Here is a 23,838-nt window from a genome sequence, read left to right on the forward strand (position 1 = left end):
GATTTTTTTCATTTTTTCTTTTTCTTTTTCTTTTTTGGAAGGTGGAAGAGATGGTGCAGAACCACATGACGTATTCATTACAAGATGTGGGAGGTGATGCTAATTGGCAGCTGGTGGTTGAAGAAGGTGAAATGAAGGTAAGCAGAACATTGTAACATTATGTATTTTGAAAATGTAAATTAAAATTAGTGTTATTGCGCTAATCAAATAAATTGATTTTTTGTTGTTTCAAAGGTGGTATAGAAAAGTTCTTGCAGAATCTTAACAGTATTGCAAATTTTGTTCCTTTTTGAGGAAGTCTGTCTACGCCATAGTTCAGTATGAGTATCTGTTGAATCCCCAACATCTCCAGATAGGGGTGGGAGAGACTCCCTGCCTGAAACCCTGGAGAGCCTCTGCCTGTCAGTGTAGACTGTTCTGAGCTGGATGGATGAGTGGGTCTGATTCAGTATGACAGCTTCCTATGTTCCTACGTACCATCATTTTCTTTAAAGTCCTCATCACATAGACTTTTCCCCATATACATATAACCAAAGTGCTTTTTCGCAACCATATATTGCAAGTGGTACCAAATATAAGTGCTCCTGAGTATGTGTTACTACTTCTTTGTTGATTAACAAAACAGTAACTGGAATAGAAACAAAAGGTTGCTTATGTGCCTTAGGCTGCCTACTAATTCCAGAGCAGGTTTTGAATTTGAACCCAGGCATCCCATTGGTTCTGTTCAGCATTCAACATGCTCTGTATCAGCCTTTCCACAGCTGTGCTGGCTGATGGAAGCAGTCTCAAACATCTGGAAGCCACCAGGTTGGGAAAGCTGCAATATATTCTGCTTCAGATTACTGTTTGATTTTAATATCTAGAGGTAGCATTACAATATCTTTCCCTCATACTTAAATAATTAAAACCCTTATTCTGGATTTACCTAACTTAAAACTATTCTAATTGCTGCCAGTGGTTTCTAGGATGAAACCAAACAAGTATTCTCAAACATTTTGTGTTTGTCCAAAGGTGTACAGGAGGGAGGTAGAAGAAAATGGCATTGTTCTAGATCCTTTGAAAGCCACACATGCAGTGAAAGGGGTTACAGGGCATGAAGTCTGCCACTACTTCTGGAGTGTTGACGTGCGTAATGATTGGGAAAGTAAGTAACCCTGTTAGTTGTGCCTGTTGATCTGGATCATGTATGAAAACATTACTTATCTATTTAACTACTTGTTTTGATTATAGTTTCCCTTCCTTTTTAGCAACCATTGAAAACTTCCGTGTTGTAGAAACTTTGGCTGATAATGCAATCATAATCTACCAGACACATAAGGTAAGGTGAGGTACCCTGCAAAGTACTATGTATGCTATAAAGAAAAGAAGCAAGCAACCTAGCTATTAAAATGGTAATATCTTCTGGAGCGGTTTAGACTGTTAAAGTATTGCCAAACTCTGCATAGCAGGCCAGATCAGATAGGATTCTTCACTATATCCTTTGTTGCCCTTTAGAATTTGGCAAGGACAACTTTGCACCAGTCCATTTAACCTTGCTGTTTGCCTTTTGAGGCCTTCAATAATAGTGTACCACAGTTGGGAGAGGGGCCATAGCCCAGTGCTAAGAGCACATGTTTGGGAAGTCCTCAGTTCAAATCTCATTTCTGCTGTGAACTCACTTGGTGGCCTTAGGCAATCCATGCTCCATTGATACAATATGGCAAGAATAATACTGACTGGCCCTTAGAGGGTTGTTGTCGAAACATAAGGTTTTGTGCACAGAAACTCACTTCATCTGCAAAATAAGCTTCGGTCTATGGCCTAGTTAGCACATCATGCTAAGCCAAACTGTGGCTTACTGTGAATGTGCAGGCTCCTAGGGAGCAGATCACAGCTGCTTTGCTTCTCCCTGGTCATTCTACTGCTGTGCTGTGCTAAGCTATGGTTTGGCTTAGTGTGTTGTCAGAACATTGACTCGTAATTTTGCTCTCCCCAGACCAACCATGAGTTATGAACAATAGGGCAAACCTTAGTTGCAGCTCGCGGTTGATCTGCAGAGAGCTAAACTACAAGTCTGGGTTGGACAACATGGTAAGCCAAGCCATGGCTTAGCTCAGCACAGTACACTAGCAGAACAAACAGGGAGAAGCAAAACGGCCTCTGTGGGAGCTGAAACTTTCACGGTATGCCATGGCTTAGTTTAGCACGACATGTAAACCAGGCCTATGAAAACTTACGCCACAATAAATAAATGCTAATCTTTTATGAACAGGACTCTATTCTATTTGCTGCAATAGGCTAACACAGCTATCCCTCTGGAAATTGTTGTAAGGATTAAAAGATGATGATGATGTCCCGCCCTTCATCCCAGTAGGAGCCCAAGGTGGCAAACAAAAACACTAAAACACTCTAAAACATCATAAAAACAGCCATTAAAACATCTTTAAAAATGTTTTTTAAAAAGCTTTAAAAACATCTTAAAAACAGCTGCAGCAGAGCTGCAGCACTAGGGACAGTTGCCTGCTTTGTTACCACCCAGTCACAAATACCCCCTTTTTATTATGGTCTTTCAGCCCCCTGGCAGTTGTGCTGTGGGGTGCCGCAGGGTACCATCTTGTCCTCATTGGTGCTTAACATCTCCTGATGACTGCTCAAAAGGGCTTCATATAGATTTGGGCCAAGGTATTAGCAGTATGCTGATGATACCCAGCTCTGTCACTCTGTAACATCTGAATTGGGACAGGGCATGCAAGCCCTGGACCACAACGTGGACTCGGTGGTGGGCTGGATGAGGGCCAATAAACTGAGTCTGAATCCTAGCAAGACAGAGATGCTGTGGATTGGTGGTTCCCGAGTTCAGATAATTGATCAGTTGCCTGCTTTGGATGGGATCATACTCCCTCTGAAAGAGCAGGTCTCTAGTCTGGGGGTGCTCCTGGATCCGTCTTTGTTGCTAGAGGCCCAGGTGACCTCAGTGGCTAGGAATGGGCAGCCAGTCATCAGGAGACATTAAACACGAATGAGGACAAGATGGTACCCTGCGGCACCCCACAGCACAACTGCCAGGGGGCTGAAAGACCATAATAAAAAGGGGGTATTTGTGACTTGGTGGTAGTTGTCATGAACCAAGGGGTCCAGGGTGGGCTTTTTCAGGAGCAGTTGGATCACCACCTCTTCCCGGCCGGTCGGAACCACTCCCTCCCACAATGATGTGTTGACCACACCCTGGATCCACTCGGTCAAACCCCCTCGGCAAGCTTTAATAATCCAAGAAGGGCAAGGGTTGAGAGGACACGTTGCTGGCTGCATTATCACAAGCACCTTGTCTACATCTTCAACTGAAACTAATCCCAAGAAGTTGCAGCAGTCATTGCACTGGACACCTCACTGGGGACTACACTAGATGTGGATGAGGCAACAAGATTGCTACAGAGGCGAGCAACTTTACCCTCAAAGTGCCTTGCAAACAAGGCACAGTGGGCCTCTGAAGCGTCTAAAACTCAATTTTATGGAGCTGGTGTAAACAGATCCCTGACAATTCGGACAAGCTCCACTGGACGGCTACTTGGGGATGTGATGGTGGCAGAGAAGTGGGCCTTCTTTGCCACCCTCACCATCATACAGTAGGCATAGTTATGTTTTACTTGTGCCCGATCAGCCTCACAGCATGTCTGTCACCACTTGCGCTCTCCAGAACTTGTGCATAAAGTTCTTTGAACGCTGTAAAGTGCTATAAACATGGTTACTGTTTCCTTTTCCTGTAGAGAGTATGGCCTGCTTCTCAACGTGATGTGCTATATTTGTCTGCTATCCGAACAATACCAGCTTTCAATGAAAATGACACAGAAACATGGATTGTCTGCAATTTCTCTGTGGATCATGATAGTGCCCCTGTAAGTTTATCTTCAAGTTCTGAGGGTATTTACTGCTTTAACCATATAACCAAACTTCTCTCATGATTACCAGAATAGAATGCTTGTGTGTGTGTGTGTTTGTGTGCAATGTACTCCAGTCAGAAGGCAGCTAAAGCATAATTAAAAATGCAGAAAGTGGAAAATGTTCAGAATATATGGCAAAATGCATTGCAGTGAAAATGGAGAGGCCCTGTGTGCTGTATTTCATCATAACATTTTATCAGCATAACAATCTAGATGTTTATATTTCTTGACAGTTGAACAATCGATGTGTTCGTGCCAAAATAAATGTTGCTATGATATGTCAGACATTGGTAAGCCCACCAGAAGGGAACAAGGAAATAAGCAGAGACAACATCCTATGCAAGATTACATATGTAGCAAATGGTAAGGAATGTCTGCTTTTTACAAGTTCACATTTGATTACAAACTGAGTTTGGGTAAAAGTCCCCCCCCTTATTAATAAAACCCCTAGTTGTAGGCATTATATAATCAATCGTCAATGTAGGAAAGCAATATCATTTATATAGATTGCAGTTTTGAGCCAGTCTGGACAAATGGTTTTATCACTGTTGAAAATGAAGTTAAATCCGAGGGCTACTGAAACTTCAGATAGTCACCTACATCATTTGAGAAGGAGACTGGTTAGACACTGGAGTTTGCTTTCAGAAAATGTACTTTATACCATTTCACACATTACCAAGCAATGAGCTTGGGTTTGGTACGGTGAACAGAGAACCAACAGTCAAACCTGCTGCAGTGTGTGAAGTGGATCGGAGTAGCTACCAAAAGTGATATATAGGATCTTAATTTAACGTCCCTTCTCTGTAATACTGTATTTTCCACTTATAAACACACACACACCACACAATCTTGTCTAGTTTTTTTGCTGCTCTTAGAGTTTTCTCTAGTTTCCTTTGCTATTCTTAAAATTGTAGCATCCCAGGATAGAAACACACTCACTGTTTTGCCGGTTCCAGTGCACTTCCACCTCTCCTTTCTGAAAACAGGGACACATGATGCTGGTCAAACCCCACCCCTTTTTACTGTAAAACCTGAGCTTAAGTGCATTTTTAAAATTTGCTTCAAAGAGATTTTGCAACTAATTGTCATATCAGTCCATTCCCCTCCAGGTGTGGCCAATGGAAACGCTTTGCTCTAGTTGACTAGTGTGCTCACAGCACCAGTATTATTCTTTATCATAATTCTCAAAATATTCTGCAGATTTTCTCAGTCCTTAATAAAATATCACAAGGACTTTACTGAAATTTAGTGATATAAACTCATTAAGGTTCTGTGTTTATAAACAGACCTCATTCAGACATAACAATAAACCATGGTGTGTGGGTTACTGGGATTGGGCACTATCCTGGTGCATGCTTCCTGATTGCTTCCATTTCCTGCCCTAACACAGCAGGAGCAAAAGCCATTGGCTTGTCATTAAGTCTGAACCTGAATCATGGCTTGTTTCTTCCCAACAAACTGATAGCTAGCCAACATGAAGCCATGGTTTGTAGTTGGCTTGTTGTTTGTGGCTTGTTACGGAGAAAATGGAAATGGACTGCCTTCAAGTCGATTCCGACTTATGGCGACCCTATGAATAGAGTTTTCATGGTAAGTGGTATTCAGAGGGGGTTTACCATTGCCTTCCTCTGAGGCTGAGAGGCAGTGACTGGCCCAAGGTCACCCAGTGAGCTTCATGGCTGTGTGGGGATTCAAACCCTGGTCTCCCAGGTCGTAGTCCAACACCTTAACCATTACACCACACTGGCTCTCCTGTTAGGGAGAAGCAAACCACTATTCCAATTCAAATGTAATGGCAAGCCAAGGATTCATGGCTTTTTCCTCCCACTTGCCCTGGGGGAGGAGTGAAGTAGGAGCAATTGGTTTTTGTAAGAGGAAGTTTATTATAAGTAAACATTTAAATTTAACTGCATCTAATTTTGTAAAGGTTCAGTTATTCACTCTGAAAAACCTAAGCATGTTCAGGTTCTAATCATACATTTGCTGATGTGTATTTAAAAGTATTACAGATGACTTTTGAATGTGGGAAGCATTCAGAAATAGCAAATGAATTTTGTTGCATTTGAAATATTCAAGTGACACTAGCTTCATTCATAAAATAATCCATGGATCTGAAGATGACATCTTGTAGGATAATCATTTGTTTATTAATACAGACTTTTAAAAGTGGTTTATAATTAGGGATCATAAATATAGGTAGTACCTTTCTCCAAGACATATTGTAGAGGTAACACCAAAAGCAAATGTGTAATAGGAGATCAGTACAAGAAAGTGTTAAATGATAAACAGCAATAACTATTTGGTCCACACTGTGTCACTCTGACAAAGGCTGCTTTGCAGGAAACTTAACATTATTTGTTGATGCTGCTAATATTTGTTGATGCCACAAATTATTTGTTGTTGGTTGTTGAAACCATATAGACAATGCTGTGCATCAGCCTTCCCCAACCTATTGCCCTCCAGATGTTTTGGACTACACCTCTCTTCAACCTGAACCATTGAGCATGCTGGTCAGTATAGCCCCAAACATCTAGAGTACATCTGGTTGGAAAAGGTTGATGTACACCATGATTGTACACTCTTCATCACAGGAGGACAGTTCTTTGCAAGTGTTATAGATGGAGCCTTCAGTTACCTTCCAAAGGATGGATGGAGGTATATGTTGGGCCTCTCGGCAATTCCAGCTGTAATACAGTTTGTTGGCTTCCTGTTTCTTCCTGAAAGTCCCCGCTGGCTTATTCAGAAAGGTCAGACTCAAAAGGCACACAGAATTCTGTCTTGAATGCGGGGTAATCAAACAATAGATGAAGAGTATGATAGCATCAAGAATAACATAGAAGAGAAAGAAAAAGAAGTTGGTGCAGCCAGCCAAGGGAGAGGAGAGAGTAGCTTGGAGAGGAGGGCATTCCTTAAGTGGAGTGCCACCAAAGAGAAGGATCTGTTCCATCCTGTTGTGGGACGCCAAGAAGAACCCCTCCACTGAAGAACGTAAAGCATAGGCAGACTGGTATAGGGGAGGTGTTCTTTTAAATATGTAGGTTTCAAGTCATTTTAGAACTTTGCAAGTCTTCACTAACACCTTGAATTGGACCCAGAAGCATATAGGCAACCAGTGCAGATCCCTCAAAATCACATCACACGATTCTGGTTGGCTGAACTGCTTAACACATCCTGCATCAATTGAAGCTTCTAGACTGCTTTCATGGGCCCTACCATAAAGTAATCCATTTGAGATCCATCAGAGCATGGCTTACCATGGCAAGGCTATCTCTGTCTAGGAACAGCTGTTTAATTGTCAGGTCTATCTTAGATCATAACTTAGGGCAAGTGCCTGGCGTGCCACTGGCAGCTCTTCGGGCACCACATGGAGCACATGCTGTGTGACGAGGTGGCTGCCTGCCCCCGCAAGCTTGTCGGCCTGGAGGGTCTTCAGGAGCGCCTGGCCAAGGACAACCTGGAGCTGAAGGAGCTCTGCCTGGCCCTCGAGGAGAAATGCGCCTCTGCACAGCCCAACGCCAGCCCAGGTCCGCCGGCGGCTCCTTGGAGCTTAGCCTGCCCTGCAGGCCTCACAACCTGGACGACGGCAGCTCCAGCACCAGCAGCATCAGCAGCCTGGACCAGCTTCACCCCGCCTGCACCCCCAACGACTAAACCCTCAGGGAGGATGCCTCTTCTCCTGTGCATGGAAAGATGATATCAGGTGGGTAACTAGCTCCACCTAGTGGTTGAAGGCAAAAGAGTACTGCTGACGTTTTACTGTAGGTCCGTTCCCAGTCTGCGCCTGCTCCGTCCGCAGTTTTCAATTTTGCCTTCACCGAATCTGGTTGATTCCTCTCTGTCTCCGTCGGTTCAGGCTTGTATTGTTTGTCTTTTAAGTCTTACCTGTTGGTTTCTGCTGTTTCTTGCCCTCAGTATATGTTTTGTCTTCCCCTGCTGTTTAAAGTTTAAAAACAAAAAAGCTCCTTGTGTCTTTCCTCCGGATTTTTCTCGGTGGCGAGGAGCATTCAGCCCCTCCCAACGGCTCCTGGGGCCGTTGGCCTCTTCAGGCTCCCTCCCCAGCCGAATTTGCTACCGTTCCTCCTAGTCAGCAACTCATAGTGTCGGCAGCATTAGCCTTAGAGGCGAATTTCACCGGAGCTCGGAACTCAGGCCCACGCCTCGGATTTTCGCGCTCCCTTTCAAGCGGCTTCGTTTTCCCTGCTTCATAGCGGGGAGGGGCAGACGCACAGATGCCATAGCAGGTCGGCGGCAACAGCTTCTAATCATTCTGCTTTACCTAGCCGCTTATTAGACAGCGTTGTCAATCATTACCAGCGGGAGCCTTCCATTCATATTTTCATTAACCCCGTAAGTCCCGCAGTGTGTGCCCGCTATGGGGAAAGCCACACACAAAACAAAGCACCTCTCAAAGGGGTCGAAAGTGCTTCCCCGCAAGCCAGCGACAGGCGCAGTGCCAGAACTCAGTCCCATCCTGGGATCAGAGCAGGCTCATTCTTCGGGGGATCATTCTGAAACAGTGGTGGCCCGCCCCTCTACCGTCAGGCACGAGGTGGCTGAGGCTCAGGTTTTGGCGGGCAGGGTGGCTGCAGAAGGCAGGATTCCTGTTCCACATAAGGGAACCTGTAGAGAAGGTCAAGATTCCTACCACCACTCAAGGGACCAGAGGGACCTGGAACCCCTGTCTGATGGGGAAGGTGGCCAGTCTCACCCTTCCTTAGACGCTATTTTTTCTAACAACTCCTCGCCCGAGGCCTTCACTGGGTTTTTGGAGGAGCCAATCCCTGTCCAACAAATTCATGATGCTGGTGGGCACAGGCTTTATCCATCTCACACTCAAGCTCGCCCTATTCAGCTGCAGCTTTCAGCACATTCAATTCAGCAATTAAAAGAACAGCTTAAGGACGCCCTTTTAATGGATCTGACTAGAGATTTGTTTTCTCAAACTGCATCAGGCTCACAACCCTCAAGGCACCCGAGGGCGAACACACGCCCTTCCCCGGGCCGCACATCCCCAGACCCCTATGCTGCATCGCAGGGCAGACACCTTCAGCTCCCAGAACAGGAGCTTATAGACACAGAAAATGACTTGATTGTGTTGGATGAAGAGGAATGGAGTGGGGAATCAGAATCTGAGGAGATTTTATCTACTAGAATATTTCAAGAGGCTCATTTCCTTCCTCTGCTATGCAAAGCGATGGAGGCTCTTACCCTCACCTCTACAGAGGATCCTCCTACTCCACCCTCCTCGAGAGTCTCAGCAGTATGTCCAGATCCAAAGCCTAGGTCTAGAGTATTGAAGCTTCCTTCTCTTCTCCCCATGGTGCTCAAATCAGAATTTGACATTCCCTTGCAATTCAAAAAATCAGTTTCGGTAGCCAACAAATATTATACACTGGAACAACCGATCATGGATCAGTTGAAAGTCCCGCTCATAGACGCACCTATAGTCAATCTATTGAACCCATCATTGAATCCTAAAGACTCAGACGCGCACCTTAAGGATCCTACTGAGCGCAAGATGGACCAGGGACTTAGAAGAGTGCACGAGGCTAGTGCGCTTTCAATCAGGGCAGCAGCAGCCTCTTCTGTGTTTGCTCGAGCCTCCCTACTGTGGTTGGAAGACCTGCTAGATGGCCCACAGCAGGATGCAGCCCGGATACACAAATCTCTGCTGAAGGTCTCTCGGGCAGTTACCTTCATGGCAGATGCGTCAATGGACGCCATGCAGTTTGCAGCTAGGTCTCTCGCTGCAGGGATCTTCATGCGAAGGACCCTTTGGCTTCGACATTGAGATGCAGACCCTGCAGCTCGTTCGAATCTTGCCTCGGAACCCTACGTGGGTGGCAAATTATTTGGGGACACTGCCCTCGCCAACATGTTAGAAACCAAGGAAAAGAAAAAGTCCATGCCATCCACCAGAAAAAGGGAGGATGGAAGGACCTTTCGCCGCTCATTCCATCCATATCACTTGTCGCAGTCCTTTCGGGGCTCACATCCCTTTGGAAGACAGAAGGACGCCCGCTCCAGCCGTCCCTTCTGGAACAGACAGCGCAACCAACTTAAGTCCCAGCAACACCTCCCAGGTCGATCCGGCCTTGCATCCCAGGCACGTGGAAACAGAAATCAGTTCTGACGCCTCCACCTCGCCGGTGGGAGGCCGTCTCCAACGCTTTGCTCACCGATGGGAGGACCTATCCTCCGATCGCTGGGTCCTCCGCACTCTTCGATACGGCCTTCGCCTGGAGTTTTCCTCCACCCCCCCCGGCGAGATTCCTTCCATCCCCTCTGTCAGCAAATCCACACAAAAGGGGCAAAGTTATTCTAAATGACTATTCCCTAGACCAGTTGGTCATGGAACCGACCAGAGGGACGGCAACCCTGGACTTAATCCTCAGTGGGGACCGGGACCTGGTGCAAGATGTAAGTGTTGTTGAACCGATTGGGAGCAGTGACCACAGTGCTATTAAATTAAACATACATGTAACTGGCCAATTGCCAAGAAAATCCAACACGGTCACATTTGACTTCAAAAGAGGAAACTTCACAAAAATTAGGGGATTGGTAAAAAGAAAGCTGAAAAAAGAAAGCTAAAAAACAAAGTCCAGAGGGTCACATCACTCGAAAATGCTTGGAAGTTGTTTAAAAACACTATATTAGAAGCTCAACTGGAGTGCATACCGCAGATCAGAAAAGGTACTGCCAGGGCCAAGAAGATGCCAGCATGGTTAACGAGCAAAGTCAAGGAAGCTCTTAGAGGCAAAAAGTCTTCCTTCAAAAAATGGAAGTCTTGTCCAAATGAAGAAAATAAAAAAGAACACAAACTCTGGCAAAAGAAATGCAAGAAGACAATAAGGGATGCTAAAAAAGAATTTGAGGAGCACATTGCTAAGAACATAAAAACCAACAACAAAAAATTCTATAAATACATTCAAATACATAAATACATTCAAAGCAGGAGACCATCTAGGGAGACAATTGGACCCTTGGATGATAAGGGAGTCAAAGGTGTACTAAAGAATGATAAGGAGATTGCAGAGAAGCTAAATGAATTCTTTGCATCTGTCTTCACAGTGGAAGATATAGGGCAGATCCCTGAACCTGAACTAACATTTGCAGGAAGGGATTCTGAGGAACTGAGACAAATAGTGGTAACGAGAGAGGAAGTTCTAAGCTTAATGGACAATATAAAAACTGCCAAATCACCGGGCCCGGATGGCATCCACCCGAGAGTTCTCAAAGAACTCAAATGTGAAATTGCTGATCTGCTAACTAAAATATGTAACTTGTCCCTCAGGTCCTCCTCCGTGCCTGAGGACTGGAAAGTGGCAAATGTAACGCCAATCTTCAAAAAGGGATCCAGAGGGGATCCCGGAAATTACAGGCCAGTTAGCTTAACTTCTGTCCCTGGAAAACTGGTAGAAAGTATTGTTAAAGCTAGATTAACTAAGCACATAGAAGAACAAGCCTTGCTGAAGCAGAGCCAGCATGGCTTCTGCAAAGGAAAGTCCTGTCTCAGTAACCTATTAGAATTCTTTGAGAGTGTCAACAAGCATATAGATAGAGGTGATCCAGTGGACATAGTGTACTTAGACTTTCAAAAAGCGTTTGACAAGGTACCTCACCAAAGGCTTCTGAGGAAGCTTAGCAGTCATGGAATAAGAGGAGAGGTCCTCTTGTGGATAAGAAATTGGTTAAGAAGCAGAAAGCAGAGAGTAGGAATAAACGGACAGTTCTCCCAATGGAGGGCTGTAGAAAGTGGAGTCCCTCAAGGATCGGTATTGGGACCTGTACTTTTCAACTTGTTCATTAATGACCTAGAATTAGGAGTGAGCAGTGAAGTGGCCAAGTTTGCTGATGACACTAAATTGTTCAGGGTTGTTAAAACAAAAAGGGATTGCGAAGAGCTCCCAAAAGACCTCTCCAAACTGAGTGAATGGGCAGAAAAATGGCAAATGCAATTCAATATAAACAAGTGTAAAATTATGCATATTGGAGCAAAAAATCTTAATTTCACATAGACGCTCATGGGGTCTGAACTGGCGGTGACCGACCAGGAGAGAGACCTCGGGGTTGTAGTGGACAGCACGATGAAAATGTCGACCCAGTGTGCGGCAGCTGTGAAAAAGGCAAATTCCATGCTAGCGATAATTAGGAAAGGTATTGAAAATAAAACAGCCGATATCATAATGCCGTTGTATAAATCTATGGTGCGGCTGCATTTGGAATACTGTGTACAGTTCTGGTCGCCTCATCTCAAAAAGGATATTGTAGAGTTGGAAAAGGTTCAGAAGAGGGCAACCAGAATGATCAAGGGGATGGAGCGACTCCCTTACGAGGAAAGGTTGCAGCATTTGGGGCTTTTTAGTTTAGAGAAAAGGCGGGTCAGAGGAGACATGATAGAAGTGTATAAAATTATGCATGGCATTGAGAAAGTGGATAGAGAAAAGTTCTTCTCCCTCTCTCATAATACTAGAACTCATGGACATTCAAAGAAGCTGAATGTTGGAAGATTCAGGACAGACAAAAGGAAGTACTTCTTTACTCAGCGCATAGTTAAACTATGGAATTTGCACCCACAAGATGCAGTAATGGCCACCAGCTTGGACGGCTTTAAAAGAAGATTAGACAAATTCATGGAGGACAGGGCTATCAATGGCTACTAGCCATGATGGCTGTGCTGTGCCACCCTAGTCAGAGGCAGCATGCTTCTGAAAACCAGTTGCCGGAAGCCTCAGGAGGGGAGAGTGTTCTTGCACTCGGGTCCTGCTTGCGGGCTTCCCCCAGGCACCTGGTTGGCCACTGTGAGAACAGGATGCTGGACTAGATGGGCCACTGGCCTGATCCAGCAGGCTCTTCTTATGTTCTTATGTTCTTATTAAGTTTTGAGATCAGTTTCCCATCTCCTACGCATGGCAGCTATCGAGGCAGTACCTCCAGGGGAGAGGTTCCTGGGAAACTACTCTCTGTTCTTCACCGTCGACAAAAAAGACGGTTCATCCAGGCCAGTATTAGACCTCAAGACTCTAAATTGCTTCATAAAGTACCGCAAATTTCGGATGGAGACCTTACTTTCCATCAAAGAAGCGCTGAGGCTAGGGGACTTCCTCTCATCTATCGACCTGAAGGAAGCCTACCTGCACATTCCAATTTTTCCCCCTCACAGAAGGTATCTGCGCTTCGCAGTGGGACAAGACCATTATCAGTTCAGGGCCATGCCCTTTGGCCTGTCGTCCACTCCCAGGACATTCACCAAGATAGTGGTTACCCTGGTGGCACACCTCAGGACACAGGGGATTCATATTTTTCCTTATCTGGACGATTTTCTGATCCGCTCACCATCGTTACACAAGGCATGGGAGGACCTCCATGTCACCCTGACCTGTCTAAAGGATCATGGTTTCCTGATCAACGAAACCAAGAGTCATCTCTTTCCGTCCAGACGCATCACACATTTGGGAGCGACTATAGACTCTCAAAATGCCCTCATTACGCTATCTTCAGACAGGATCAGCAAGATCCGCAAAGTGGTGTTGCATGTCCTATCCTCCACCTCTACAGACCTGATGGAGTTGGCAGCACTTCTCGGTTTGATGGTATCCACGTTCCAAACGACACCGTGGGCACGTCATCATTCCCGCACTCTTCAGTGGGCGCTGCTGCCATTCCAGAACGACATAGCGTCCAGGCACCACCGCATGGTCGCTCTGTCGCCACAGGTTCGTCAGTCGCTGTTCTGGTGGACCCAAGAGCTCAACCTGACGCGAGGCGTCCCTTTCCAGGATCCACTCCACACCCTGATAATGTCCAATGCCAGCTTATCCGGATGGGGAGCCATCTGCGACGGGCAGATGATTCAAGGCACGTGGTCGGCTCAGGAATCCGCACTGCCGATCAACCTACTCAAACTACGCGCAGTTCGTCTAGCCCTCAGGCACTTCGCAAACACCAGACGGTTAGGGGCAGTTTTTGTCAGAACAGACAACGTGTCGGCCAAATCGTATTTAAACCGTCAGGGAGGCACACGCTCCCTCATTCTTCAGAAGGAGGCCTTTCTCCTCTTCCAGTGGGCGGAGCCCAATATCATATAGATAGCGGCAGAATACCTCAAGGGGGAGGACAACAGCCAAGCGGACTGGCTCAGTCGGGAGAAGCTGATTCAAGGAGAATGGAGACTTCACCCACAGTCCTTTCGTCAAATAGTGGAACGTTTTGGCCACATTCAAGTAGACCTCTTTGCCACCAGTGCCAATCGGCAGGTGCAGAGGTTCTTCTCCCGATACGCATCACCAGGCGCGGAAGGGATAAATGCCTTGACTTCCCAGTGGCCTCCGGGCAGACTATATGCATTTCCTCCAATTCCAGTGATTTCCAGGGTACTCAAAAAGTTCGTGCCGAAAGGACAGCACTTCTATTGGTGGCTCCATGGTGGCCAAGGAGACCTTGGTTTCCAGACCTTCTCGACCTGTCGGTGGAACCACCATGAAAGATTCCAGTGCGAACGGACCTGCTCTCTCAGGGACAGCTCCAGCACCCAGACCCAGAGTGGTGGGCACTTCATGTCTGGAACTTGAACGGAAGAGACTCTTGAAAAGAGGCATCTCTCCACAAGTAGTAGAAACCATGATGGCTTCTAGACGCCCATCCACGCTCAGAATTTATGAAAGCACTTGGAAGGGCTTCTCATCCTGGTCGCAGAAACAAGGGGTTCTTCCTCGAAAGGCGGGAGTAAAAGAAATCTTGTCCTTCCTGCAAGATGGCGTATCTTTGGGTCTCAGACCAAACACCCTGAGGCGCCAAGTTTCAGCCTTATCGGCAACCCTCTCCAGATCCCCGGATAAGCCAATCGGATCTCACCCCTTCGTCAAGCGTTTCCTCAGGGGAGCAACGATAACTGCCCCTCCTACGGTGCATCGCTACCCAACTTGGGATCTGCATAAGGTTTTGTCAGCCCTTCAAAAACCTCCGTTCGAACCCCTGAGTCAAGTTTCTCTCCGTCTTCTTTCCTTTAAGGTCTTGTTTCTTGTGGCCATTACTTCGGCCCGTCGAGTGTCTGAATTGAATGCCCTGTCTGTCCATAAAAATCTTTGTGTATTCCATAAGGATAGAGTAGTCCTCCATACTGTCCCTTCCTTTCGTCCCAAAGTGTTGTCTGCCTTCCATTGTCAGCAGGAGCTGGTCTTACCATCCTTCTGTCCAAATCCTGTCCATCCTTTAGAAAAAGCCTGGCACTCTCTTGATGTGAGAAGAGCCCTTAAAGTTTATATTTCCAAGACTAAATCATTTCGGAAAACAGATAATTTGTTTGTCTCCTTTCACCCAAAATCCATGGGGAATAAAGTCACCATATCTACACTAGCCAGGTGGATCAAGGCATGCATTTCCTTGACATATGCCTCTCTAAGATTATCCCGGCCCGCCGGGTTGGTAGCTCATTCTACTAGGGCGGCGGCCACATCAGCGGCCTTTTCCCATAATGCCTCTCTGGGGGAGATATGTAGGGCAGCCGCATGGGCCACTCCCAATACCTTCATTAAACATTATAAAATAGACTCCTATGCTTCAGCCGAGGCAGCCTTTGGTAGGAGGGTGCTACAGCATGTCCTCTCAGATCACTAGTACCCATAGCCCAGCAGTATTCCCACCCTACATGGGTCAGCTTTGGTATGTCCCACCTGATATCATCTTTCCATGCACAGGAGAAGAGACATTTGGTCTTACCGTGAAATCGGTCTTCTCTGTGCATGTCAAATATGATATCAGGGCCGCTCCCTATGACGGCTGGGCTGCCTGTCCAAGCGCTGTTAGACCTTGAGCAGAGAGTGTATGAGTACTGTTGTCTTGTCTTTTTGTGGTATTATTTCATTTCTTTCTGTGGGCTTGTTATTAAAAAACTGCGGACGGAGCTGGGAACGGACCTACAGTAAAACGTCAGCAGTACTCTTTTGCCTTCAACCACTAGGTGGAGCTAGTTACCCACCTGATATCATCTTTGACATGCACAGAGAAGACCAATTTCACGGTAAGACCAAATGTCTCGCTTCCTTCGCCCCCATGTGGGAAGATGGGCACGCCCTGCCCTAGCCCACGGACTGTCCGTCCTTTGCTCTGTGCTCCTGGCATCAAAGAATCTGGATGGGGCACTATGCTTGCCTCTGTTCCTATTTCTCCTGCCCGGCTGAAGATGTCATGCCTGGGAAAACCCGTGCCCGTCTCAGTCCCAAAGCAGGGCAGCAGTGGATGTATGTAATTTATTCTGAGTTTCTTCCCTGGACATTTTTTTCTTAATAATGTTATGTTATTTAGTTTAATTTTTGTAAATTATAAATTGCATTGCTGTATTGCTTTCATTGATGTATTTTTATACTTGTGTTTATTTTTCTTTGTAAGCCGCCCTGAGGGCTTTTGGCCGAAAGGCGGGGTATAAATAAATTTATAATAATAATAATAATAATTGTAAAAAGCATGCATCTATGTGTTTTGTCTCACATAGATACTATGACAACTTGCTTGAAATGTGGCTGTTCCATGCATATACTGTAAGGATAAAGGCACATGACTGGGATGGTCACATCTGTGTGCTGCCAAACAGACTTGCACACTCTTTGCTTATGATTGTGTTCACACTGGATATGCACAACAGTCTACAGAGAAGTGACATTCATGTTCAAAATTTGTGTCTAATGTGGCAGCTCTTAGTGAACAGAACACCCATCAGTGTGTCCTCACCAAGACTGTCTTGGATCTAGCGGTGGCCTCTTTCTGGGAAAAAGTATTTTCCACTCATCTAAAGGCTGTTTCTGAGCAGTATGATGTTGTATGAGAAAAGTGACACACAAACCAATCTAGTTCCTCTGTTTAGCGCAAAACTTAGTGTGAACCCTTTCTCTAAATGTTTTTTATCACCCACTAAGAAACATATCACCAGGAACAGATGGCATACCAATAGAGTTGTTACAAGCTACTGAGACTGAATCTGTCCAAATTTTGACAAAAAGTCAACAAATATGGAAAAGAAAACAATGGCTCACAGACTGGAAGTGTTCAGTATACATCCCAATTCCAAATAAAGGGGATCCCAGGGAATGCAGTAATTATTGAATGATTGCCTTAATATCCCATGCAAGTAAAGTAATGTTCAAGATTCTACAACAAAGGCTCTTACCATATATGGAGCGAAAAATGCCAGATGTCCAAGATGGATTTAGGAAAGGAAGAGGTATCAGATATCATATCGCAAACATACATTGGATAATGGAATGGAGCAAGGAATTTCAGAAGAAAATCACCCTGTGTTTTATAGATTACAGATTATAGATTGACTGTGTAGATCATGAAAAACTATGGAATGCTTTAAAGGAAATGGGGGTGCCACAGCATCTGATTGTCCTGATGCACATCCTATACTCTGGACAAGAGGCTACTGTAAGGACAGAATATAGTGAAACCGATTGGTTCCCCATTGGAAAGGGTGTGAGACAGGTGTATTTTATCACCATATTTGTTTAGTCTATATGCAGAACATATCATATGGGGAGCGGAATTGGACCAAGATGAAGGAGGTGTGAAAACTGGAGGGAGAAATATCAGTAATTTAAGATATGCAGACGATACCATACTACTAGCAGAAGCCAGTAATGATTTGAAACAAATGCTGATGAAAATTAAAGAGGGAAAGACAAAAGTGGAACATCAAAAAGACTAAAGTAATGACAACAGAAGATTTATGTAACTTTAAAGTTGACAACGAGGACATTGAACTTGTCAGTGATTATCAATACCTTGGCACAATCATTAACCAAAATGGAGACAATAGTCAAGAAATCAGAAGGCTAGGACTAGGGAGGGCAGCTGTGAGAGAATTAAAATAGGTCCTCAGATGCAAAGATGTATCACTGAACACCAAAGTCAGGATCATCCAGACCATGGTATTCCCAATCTCTATGTATGGATGTGAAAGTTGGACAGTGAAAAAAGTGGACAAGAGAAAAAACAACTCATTTGAAATGTGGTGTTGGAGCATACCATGGACAGTGAAAAAGACAAATAATTGGGTGTTAGAACAAATTATAATGCTGGGGAAAATGCTGGGAATAATGCGGGGGGAAACAGAAGGGAATAGAAAAAGAAGACCAAACAAGAGATGGATTGATTCCATAAAGGAAGCCACAGATCTGAATAGGGTGGTTCATGACAGGTGCTCTTGGAGGTCACTGATTCATATGGTTGCCATAAGCCATAATCGATTTGAAGGCACATAACAACAGTTTATATGCTATGCTTGTATGTTCTCCTTAAGCTAGACTGTTGCCTTGGGTGCAGTGGAGGATGCTGTCCCATTGCTAGTCTTGAAGTAAGAAGCAACTGCCAGTTGTATTTGTGTATAGATAGAAAGGAGGATGCCATCTCGTCATTTGTCTCAGGCAGCAAAAGATCTTGGGTCAGTTCTGCCCCCAAATAACTCAGTGGCACAAAATGTTGAGAGATCTGGAGGGGGCAGTGAGAACTGCGTGGGAGGAGGGAATATAATGTGGCTGGAGCAGGACAACAGATATGTGCATACGTAAGTCTCCAGACAGATGATTCCTTCTACAGGCCAATCCTTGCTACATTATTGCACTGCAATACAGGAACGCTTGTTTCAATGATTACACAAGAGGCATCCACTACCTTGAATACATATTTGTTTTGACAAGTTTTTCCAGCTGGATTAAAAGGTGTCTGCCTAAAGTGTAAATGAGCACTTATCTTTAGTTTTTTTATTGTTTTTAAACTATTTTAGCTGTTTTTATGGTATGTTTGTAAATTGCCTTGAGGCATATGTAAAAGGCAGTTCATAAATGAATATAATAATAGTTCATGGAACAGCACAAAAACATTTCTCCTGTGTAGGGTTTCTTAAATCGTTTTTTCCTCTAAGGAGTTCCCCCCCCCTTTTAACTTCTCTCCCCCTCCCCAGTCCCTTAACGGTACCCAACATCTCATACTTAAGGCTGGCATGGGGAGAAGACCTAGCACTCCCCAGACCTGACTTCTGCACTCGTCGAAGCAGACTTTTATTGAATGGGTGGTCAGGGGCCCCATGCATAGTGAAGAACTGTGGCCAGCAGTGACCTCGCCCTTTTCATCCAAGGTGGGCAGGGCCCTTTGAATTCAATGTGTCCAATGTGACCCTCTCTGCCCACCCCACCCCAGGACAGATTATATGTGCTAGCTTTTCCCCTGCCCAAACTCCTCTGCTGGTCCCAGCCTTTATCTTTCTAGGCATGGGCACTAGACTTCGGAACACTGAGAGTTGCTGGTAGGAGAGGCATAGCACTGGAGCAGGCCAAGCAGAGCTGACCTCACAGGCATGCCCTTTAGGATTCAACAGAGCAGGGGTGGTGAGTGATGAGGGGAGTTATTGGCTAGGACATCTCTGGGGCATTTGTTCAGTTATGGAGGAATGGGACTTCTATTACCTATCGCACACTAAAAAGTCCCATAGGAGGAAAAAGAAGCACCACCACCATTACAAGGGATGCTGTAGCCAGGAAAGGGGGAAAGAGGACAAATATCTCCTTCATTGAGCTTTTCATCATAATCACCTGGCTTCTCTATGGAGCCATCTTCCCCCAAACACATCCCCCCCCAACATCACAGAAGGATAGAAAAGAAGCAATTTAAGAAAAGAGATTAGAAGTAGTGCTACTTCTGGTTTCTCTCTGGGTTGAACTGGTCCCATCACAGGGAATGTTAGGTCCAAGCTGCCTAGAAATTAACCCAGGGCCACCAAAGTAGGAGCCTCTCTGGCCAGGTGCAGTTCATCTGATGAATCCGAAGTGTGGGAGGGTAAAGAATTGCAGAGGAGGATGTAGATGCCAGGTTTGTCCATAATCCACATCTAAGGATTGTCTTTTTATCTTAGCCAAAAGGGCAGGAAAATATTCCAAAGGCCACATGCCCTCTTTTCTGGTCCTGCAGCACCTGAAGGTAAAACTGCTCAGGCATTAAGTCAGTTTTTCCTCAAGGACCTCTGTCATCCCACATTGTTCCTTTCCTAAGTTTTTTGATAGAGTACACACAGAGTTCTATACAATCCCAACCAAAGACTTGCATATCAACCAGTTTCAGCAGAGGTCAGAAGCAAACTTCATTGTCTTTGATGCTAGATCCGCACTGATAGCCATCAGGGAGCATCTCCTTTATTGCACATCTACTTATATCAAACTACAACGAATGCATGTCAGATGGTGTCTCTAGAAAATGCCCTGGAATTCACCCATCAACCCAGAACCAAGTTCATTGCCTCACAGGGGTCAAGAAACCAGTCCAAACACATTGGGTGGTGCTAAAAACACTCCAGTACCTCCTAGACATCAAAGCAATAGTACCTGTCCCCTTGTGTTAAAGACTGTTAATCTGTCTGAACTACATCTCAAGAAAGACCAATATACAAAGTCTAATTTACAATATTTGGGGTTAAGACAGCCTTTTTTCGCATTGCTGTTTTCAACCTGTTCATATGATTAAATACAATTTTCAGACATGCACCAAAATGGAGGCTAACTGATGGATGACCTTCTTTATCCCAAGAGATAAAGTAGCAAGTCTTAATAAAATAATTTATTCTGCATAAAAAATGGTCTCTTGTTATAGCTGTACTTTTACATGTGCACTCTGAAAAGTAACATTGTATATGATGCTCATCTTTATTTGTAGTGAACCCTGGAGGTTGGGCACCAGCTTCTGTGTTACGGGCAGTAGCAAAACGAGAGTATCCCAAATTCTTGAAGCGGTTCACATCTTATGTGCAAGAGAAAACTGCAGGAAAGCCTATTTTGTTCTAGTGTTAACAGGTAATGTAATCCTTAAATAGAAATTAACATTTGGTGTATAATCTTGTTACCATTAGAGAGAGCCATTGTGTAATTGAGATATATTGAGATTCTGGAAACACAGTATTATTTAGAATTTAATTTTAAAATGGCATAGTATATTGTTTGAAATCTTACTATGATGGGAGGCAATTATTTAGATTAATGATTTAATTATTGGAGGGTAGAAGAATCAGCATTATACTTTTGGGATATTGCTCTCATCATCAAAATATTCTGAAGAAGTAATTTGACATTGGCAATTTTGCTGATTAGAGTAGCTTCCTTGAAGCGTATCTGAACTTTGGTGTACTGTACTTTGATTCCTGTGCTTGATATAAGAGAAATATTTGTTTTGTTCCTTATAAAGCTCTCTAGCGAGTTTCTTCAAATGTGGAGAATGATCAGATAGGACTTCATGTAGCTAGAAAATTATAGATAATTACATGGGTAATGTAAGAGAGGTCACCTTGCTGGAACTCTTTCTGCTAGTAAATGCAGAAGAAACAAACAAATAAAATGCCAGGTGGTATTTCCATTATTAAGTTCTAAAACCATCTCTCCCATCTAACCTCTTTATAGGTGTTACTTATTACTTGCGTACACAAAGTTTGTTTTAATTGCTTTAAAGAAGGAATCTCTTAATTCTGAACTTTCCAATGAACCCATGAATTAAAGCAATAGTAGTAAAAACAATATTTTGCCTTCCAAACTTACATGTTTCATAGCACCAAATTAGTTTAGTTGGTGATAGTGATTAGAACTGAAGCTTTCACCCATTTACCTCCCCCTCCCCCACTTCCAGTGTTTGGAACAAGGCTGTGTGAACATTCCATGTGGAGAAATGAACCAAAATGAATGCTCCAAGCTGGAACGTAGGATCAACAGCCTTATGGCCCAAGTACTGGATTCTGTACTCAACTGAAGAAATACTGCAACGCCATGAAGCTGAACTTTCACTGTCTTCTGCTAGCTCACCTTGCTGAATCGGTGTGTAATTATATATATAAAAAAACAGAAATACATGTGTTGATACATGTATACGGCTCTACTTTATGTGCTTGCTTTAGAGGAGAAAAATACAACTTTGGGTCACCAACTTGGTTGATTGCTTTAACTTTGGAATTATTTGAAAAGCTTTTGTTTACTGTGGAACTTCATCATAAGCCACTTGCACAGCTTCCATTTTTGTGTATGTGTAAAAAAGCACAAAGGACAAATGCACATATGGCATACTGTATGTGCTTTATATACACAAAAATCTCTGTGTTGTAACTTTTTTCCTTCAGGTTTTCAGTAAACTCTTTGTATCCTTCCAGAGGGGATTTGTGTTTGCTTTGTATAATCATAGTTCATTGCTGCTGGTTTCTATGATAAATCATCTTGTTATGTAAGACATCTTTTAATATGTGAGGGCTGTCAAGATCCTTATGACGTTGCCTTTTCTATGGTCTTGCTCCTGTGAAGACCTTCTAGGTTCTGATGGAGTAAGTGTGAAAAGCTTTATTTTTTTCCAGATATCTTTATATTTCTATTGTATTTTTTAGTTGTGTAAAATGTGCTACAGAAATTTGGTTATTGAACATGATCCAGACATTTCTAAATAGATGGATACTGTACAAGAGGTGTGACTGCCTGAAAAAGCTACAGCAGTGTCTTCCCCAGGTTGTGTGTGATGCCCTGCTTTTCTTGCAGTCTGATTTTCTGAAGCTGCAAGAAGTTAACACTGTGTAATATTTATTGAAGTAAATTGGACTATAAAAGATAACATTCCCAGTCATGAAGAAAGAGCAAATATGCTGTTTCCGGTCCTGCATGTTTGTATGTTTTTGTTCAATAAAGCTGTACTATCAAGTTCATACATAAAACCTTTCACACATGTAATATTTGCCCCCACTAGCTGCACAGTAAGATGTAAAAAAATCAATGAAAGCTAAATTGCAAAGTTCCCCTTAGTTGCTGTGAGAACTCAACTTTCAAGGATCTGCCTGTCTTTAATGCCAAGAAATAACATGAACGATGAACTGTGAGAAGAAGGTCCTCCTGAAATGTCTCGGTGGTTGTGCTTTTAAATTGAGATTATTCAGATGATTTTTTTTAGCTGTTAGATCAGCTTGTGTATATATAGAGAGACAGACAAGATTTGGATATATTTTTGAAAAGAAAGCAGAAAGTCTTATTTCGTATAGAGTAGCTGATGCTTGAAAACAAAGTACTTTTTAATGAAGATACAGCTGATGAAAATCTTTGAGGTTGGAAGCAAATTCTATTGGGTATGGCTGGTGTGTCTTCAGTATGCTAAGGTAGATGCACTAAAGTTGATTTATATATATGCACACAAATTTCATGTTTTTTAGTCTCCATTTGCCTTTCTCTAAATGTGCATGGAATATGCCTTATTACAGAATGATTCTGATCATGATTTGAAAATGTAGAAAAGTGCCTATGGGGTAATGCCAGTAAGGCAAATAAGATGAGAAATTAGATCTGTTTACTATATCACCAGTAAACATATGTTTCTTATACCTCTGATATGTTTAATCTTTTTACAATCAACTGGAAAATAAATTGCTTATTCACCATAGCTACTGATGGGAACTTCAATAACAAAATAATGCTTAGACCCTGAACCCAAATTTAACAATTTGCCATTTCTGGTAATGATCATGGAACATATACAAGTAACTTTAATTTAATTGGATAGCTTTATTATACAAAGATGGAAAGTTTACAAAGCAGTATATAAATCTTAATATCATTAGTTGCATTTGCACTAAATGTGATGTATTTTGCAATTCTGTAATTAAAAATTACACTAAATATACCGTTTGTAAAGAATATATTTTACTTTTAGATAAGTGGTGTCACTTCATTAGAGCTAAGCCTGCCCAATTGATCACTGGAGGCTTCTTGGGCTATATGGAAAGAGGTTTAAAAAAAAAAAAAAAAGGCATGAAAGTTTTTCCCAAGAAGCTGCCAAGTAGCTGTTGCTCCCTTTCTTCCAGAATAGAGCTCTTTTCTTCCGCCTCTCTGGCCTATTTTAAATTAGTGATTCCATCTGTTTCAAA

General features: G+C 43.6%; 1 protein-coding gene across 2 annotated transcripts in view; it reads left to right on the plus strand.

The window, feature by feature from the left end:
• Positions 1-23,592, plus strand: part of CERT1 (ceramide transporter 1) — a 144,659-nt gene extending 121,067 nt beyond the window's left edge. For both annotated transcript variants that reach the window (XM_061620535.1, XM_061620527.1), the window contains 7 exons: positions 42-137; positions 1,012-1,144; positions 1,248-1,318; positions 3,744-3,872; positions 4,151-4,280; positions 20,616-20,752; positions 21,576-23,592. In XM_061620535.1, coding sequence (XP_061476519.1) covers positions 42-137; positions 1,012-1,144; positions 1,248-1,318; positions 3,744-3,872; positions 4,151-4,280; positions 20,616-20,743 — 687 coding nt within the window. In that variant the 3' untranslated portion in view covers positions 20,744-20,752; positions 21,576-23,592. The remainder of the gene's footprint in view (positions 1-41; positions 138-1,011; positions 1,145-1,247; positions 1,319-3,743; positions 3,873-4,150; positions 4,281-20,615; positions 20,753-21,575) is intronic.
• The last annotated feature ends 246 nt before the right edge of the window (positions 23,593-23,838 follow it).

The sequence above is a fragment of the Rhineura floridana genome, chromosome 1 (assembly GCF_030035675.1).
Source record: "Rhineura floridana isolate rRhiFlo1 chromosome 1, rRhiFlo1.hap2, whole genome shotgun sequence".
NCBI classification, from domain to species: domain Eukaryota; kingdom Metazoa; phylum Chordata; class Lepidosauria; order Squamata; family Rhineuridae; genus Rhineura; species Rhineura floridana.